We start from the raw sequence: 2,000 nt of genomic DNA, 5'->3' as shown, positions 1-2,000 counted from the left end.
AAAAAAAAAAAAAAACTGAAGAAGCTGAACTACTCATAAAAACACAATAAGATTGAATTCAGATGGAAAAACCTAAGCTGAAATATAGAGATGCTCCTCCTGGCACAGTCCTCATTCCTTAATTTGAATTTCTTATATTGAAAATATTATGCATATAATAGGAATTTTTCATGTTTGTATATGTTCTAGGAAATAATATCCTAAATATCTTTTAAAAAATATTTATTTACTTTATGTATTTTATGTACACTGTAGCTGTCTTCAGACACACCAGAGGAGGGCATCCATTACAGATGGCTGTGAGCCACCATGTGGTTGCTGGGAATCAAACTCAGGACTTCTGGAAGAGGAGTCAGTGCTCTTAACCACTGAGCTATCTCTCCAGCCCTTAAATATCCTTTAAAAATGCAGGAAGGTCTTCTTTTTTAGTACTCTGCAAGTGTAAGGGGCTGGTAGTAACAAGAGTTCTGCTGTAGCCCCTCTGTAATTTTAACAGTTCATATTGTATTTTTTTTATATGGTTGCAACATAATTTACTTATAAATCTCCAAGGAAGATACTCTACTCGTTTATACATTGTTCCTATTTTAGCTACAGCTATAATGAAAATTCTTATTAATATATAATCTTGAATATTTGTACAAGCTACTCTCAAAATATACTTTTTAAAGATTTATTTATTATTATATGTAAGTACACTGTAGCTGTCTTCAGACACACCAGAAGAGGGTGTCAGGTCTCATTATGGATAGTTGTGAGCCAGCATGTGGTTGCTGGGATTTGAGCTCAGGACCTTCGGAAGAACAGTCAGTGTTCTTAACTGCTAAGCCATCTCTCCAACCCCCAAAATATTTTCTAGTTATATAATTTATAAATTAAAATATTAAAATTTGAGGTGAGAGATTCAGCTTCATAGAATGCTTGCTTAGTTCACACCAAGCTTTAAGTTCAAGCCCCAGGATCACAGAGACAAAATTTTTGTGGTTTTCTTTGTTTAACCACCACAGAACCAAAATCTTTGTTGTTTTTTTAAAACCAGTTATGAAGTGTTTATTCATTGTATATACCTGAAGGAAACATTGGACATTTATATTTTCTTTTTTCCATAATAAAATTATAAAGAGTTGATATAAAATAGTTTTAACATTAAAACACAACTGGATTAGAAATGCATTTTAAATATTTAAATGCAAATAATTGTTTTCCAATATTTATTTTATTTTTTATTCATTTTGTGTGTGTGTGTGTGTGTGTCTGTCTGCCTGCCTGTCTGCCTGTTTGTCCACATGAATGCAGGTGCCTGGGAATGCCAGAAGAGGATATTGGATCACCCTGGACATGGAGTTACAGGCATGTCTGTTTATCCAACACAGTTGGTGCTGACACCCAAACTCCAGTCCTCTACAAGAACAGCAAATGCTCTGAACACGAGTCAGCTTGACAGATCCCAATGTTTCTTTTTCAAATACACATATTAAATCCAAGTTTTCTAATTTCAAAGACTCTAACAATTTAGGTGCCAAAACATTAAAAATGGAAAACAATTTTTGAAATAAAATTAAAACAAGACATATTGCAACAAATAGTACCTTCATCATAGTAAAAAAGTTTCATGGTCAGACAAACATCATTAGGTAATGGTCCTAGATTTTGCATTAAGACATAAATCTTCCGAATGAGGAGAATACTTGCTTTCTTGGTGTCAGCAGATGTTGTACTAGATTTATTGTTTTGATTTTTGCTAGAAAATAAGAAATAAATTTCTTTCATAAGATTTGTGACTTCTAACATTAGTTCACATTTTAACAATTTGAGATTATTCCTTCAAAAAAATAGTTACCAAGTTGAAAATTATCACAAAATATCTTAATGCCACTATTATAAAAACTCAGTATCACTATTAACATCATAATAAGCTAAATGTTTTACATACATAAAATAAACATTATTCATTTTATACAATGTATAAAGGAAATAAATGATGGATTTTAAATATATTT

General features: G+C 31.5%; 1 protein-coding gene across 4 annotated transcripts in view; it reads right to left on the bottom strand.

Annotated features, from left to right (window-relative positions):
* Nucleotides 1–2,000, bottom strand: part of Hormad1 (HORMA domain containing 1) — a 29,298-nt gene that overhangs the window by 11,522 nt on the left and 15,776 nt on the right. For all 4 annotated transcript variants that reach the window (XM_021158160.1, XM_021158163.1, XM_021158162.1 and 1 more), the window contains exon 9: nt 1,590–1,741. In XM_021158160.1, coding sequence (XP_021013819.1) covers nt 1,590–1,741 — 152 coding nt within the window. The remainder of the gene's footprint in view (nt 1–1,589; nt 1,742–2,000) is intronic.

This window comes from Mus caroli, chromosome 3 (assembly GCF_900094665.2).
Source record: "Mus caroli chromosome 3, CAROLI_EIJ_v1.1, whole genome shotgun sequence".
In the NCBI taxonomy this organism is placed as follows: domain Eukaryota; kingdom Metazoa; phylum Chordata; class Mammalia; order Rodentia; family Muridae; genus Mus; species Mus caroli.
Note: the sequence above shows the minus strand (reverse complement) of the source record. Positions and strands in the feature narration are given on the sequence as shown.